The sequence below is a fragment of the Entamoeba nuttalli genome, assembly GCF_000257125.1.
Source record: "Entamoeba nuttalli P19 unplaced genomic scaffold asmbl_7197, whole genome shotgun sequence".
NCBI lineage: Eukaryota > Evosea > Mastigamoebida > Endamoebidae > Entamoeba > Entamoeba nuttalli.
This window is the reverse complement of record NW_008578484.1, coordinates 682-3,161: the sequence shown is the minus strand read 5'-3', so window position 1 is coordinate 3,161 and position 2,480 is coordinate 682. Positions and strand designations below refer to the sequence as shown.

The 2,480-nt window shown below is 22.4% G+C and overlaps 1 protein-coding gene across 1 annotated transcript; it reads left to right on the top strand.

Annotated features, from left to right (window-relative positions):
• Nucleotides 1-266: 266 nt before the first annotated feature.
• ENU1_166630 (hypothetical protein) lies at nucleotides 267-1,313 on the top strand (the record flags this gene model as incomplete). Its single annotated transcript, XM_008861014.1, has 1 exon — nucleotides 267-1,313. One exon carries the CDS (start codon nucleotides 267-269, stop codon nucleotides 1,311-1,313), a length of 1,047 nt encoding a protein of 348 aa, XP_008859236.1.
• Between the last annotated feature and the right edge of the window lie 1,167 nt (nucleotides 1,314-2,480).

The following is a 2,480-nucleotide window of genomic DNA, read 5'->3' as shown; positions in this document are numbered from 1 at the left end:
TCTCTTCTTCTTTTCTTTATTTTTAATCCTTAGTTGTCAGAACATTTTATAGAGGAAATGTTGTTTGTTATTCTTCGTAAATTAGTAGATATAATGAGGACCTACCTTGAAAGTGATAGATTCAAAATGAAAAAAGAATAAATGTTTCATATTTTTTCAGAACTGTAAGTAAATTATAAATTTAATAAAAAAAAGAATAATAAAAAAGATAATAAGTAATAATATTATAAAACTAATTGAAGAAACTCTTAAAAACCACAAAATCTATGCAAAATCGATCATCCGTTAGTATAGAAGAATTTGTTACTCTAATTGAAAAGTCATTTACTAATAATGGAGAACGATATTTAAATGCAGCAATAGAAAATTTAAGAAAAGGAAAATTAGAGAATATTGAATATATAAGTGCATCATTACAATATATTCCTGAGGACTGGATTGAAAAAAATATTGACAAATTAATTAATACTTTTAAAGCACTTCCAGAAACTACAGTAGATCCATTTATTGCATTGTTAGGAAGGATGATCCCATCTCCTCATTTAAGAAGTGAAGGACAAAATATTATTAAGACAATTATTGTTCCTAGGGTTGTTAAGTCATGTTCTCATGAAACCCTCATGAAAATTGCAGCCGCTATTGATTTAGAATTAATTAATGGAAGTGCAATTTCACGAATTGCTGATGTTAGTTGGAAGAGTAGTGTTGAAGATGGTGTTTTAATAAACTCTAAAATAAAAGGAGATTTATGGAGTAAAATTGAAGAACATCAATTTTCAAATGAAAATGAAAAGCATCAGGCTTTGTTGTGTTGTTTCAAATATGGAAATGTTGAATTTGATAAAGTACTTAATTATATTAAAAAAATTGGAGGAGTTAGAGAGAATGGTGTTAATGGATTAGACTTAAATGAAAGAATTCAATATTATGAAAAAATTAATCAAACTCACCAATTATTACAACAATTAATTCTTTCTTTTAAATTAGGATTGGCACCTATTTCTAATCAATTATTACATATTTTACTTCAACATTGTGCTCTTATTAATCAATTACCACCAGTAACTATTTCATTATTATTTACTACTATCATTGTGTTAATGGATAATATTAAAGGAATATTAATGACTCGTATTTCATTACTTCTTCCTTTATTACTTGAATTTATAAAACAAAATAAATTAAATGAAAGATATCATTCAATTATTATTCAAGCAAAATCAATTGTTCAAACCCTATCTTTAGAGTCAAAACCTTTCTTAAATAAACAAGACAGTGAAATAATGGCAGAACTACAACAGTTATTAATTTGATTGAATTGATTTACTTTTTATTTTCTTTAGATAATTTAATCATTTTATTGTAAATCTTTATTTGTAACTAATTCATATTTGCTAATTACTCTTTAAATTTCTTTTATTCACTATGTTTTTCTTTCTTTTATTAAAAATTTACAACATTTATTTTCAAATATGTCTTTCTATAAAAAATAGTTAGTTACTTTTGGGAGTTTTATTCAGTATTTAAATTCTTGAATACCTTGGAATAATTTATGATATTCTAATTATTTCTATACCCACTTTTAGTAATGTTGGATTTTGATAATAAAATAATTATTAAAGTGAAAATGTGAAACTAACTGATATATGTCTATGAACTTATTCAATGGTTAATTTTTTCTTTTCAATGAAGATTTATGGTTTTAATATTATTTTTAATTATTATTAACTGTATGAATAAAGATATGTCCACTGAATACTAAATGAATAATAGATGAATACAGAAAGAAGTTAATTTAACAATAAACAATTTGTGATACAATTGTATTGAATGAGTAAACTAGTTTCTATCTATCTTATATTGTGAATATTTATAATATTAAAAAACATCATAAAAATAATGATGAATATTTGATGAAAATAATATAACACAAAACAACATCAAATGGAACTGATTCTAATTCTACCAATAAGAAAAAATAATAATTTCATTGTATTTAAGAATGAATTGAATTGAGGAAAATAAAGAAATGTGTTATTTTATAATAGTCATTTACTAATAATGAAATTATCGAAAAAATAATATAAAATATCAACACACACAATCAATAAGAAACAAGAAAAAGTAACAAATAATAAACAAAGACAATAAAAGATAACCATAGTAGTTGGAAATAAGAAAAACATAGCATACAAAAGAATAATAAAAGAAATAATAGATTATAAAAGACAAGAATAAATATATGAAATTTGTAAATTAAGAAAAAGGAAAGTAATAAAACAAAAGTAAATAATCTCTAATTCTTATTTAAATTCATATTATTAACTAAAACGAAAATAAACGAAGATGGAGAAAGTGAAATACACATGATTAATATAAAGAATATATCAACTGTCATATTAATACAAATCAATAATCGGTAGTTTATTGTTAGTTTTTATAATAATACAAAACAATAATTCAGTAATTAATTAACAAAG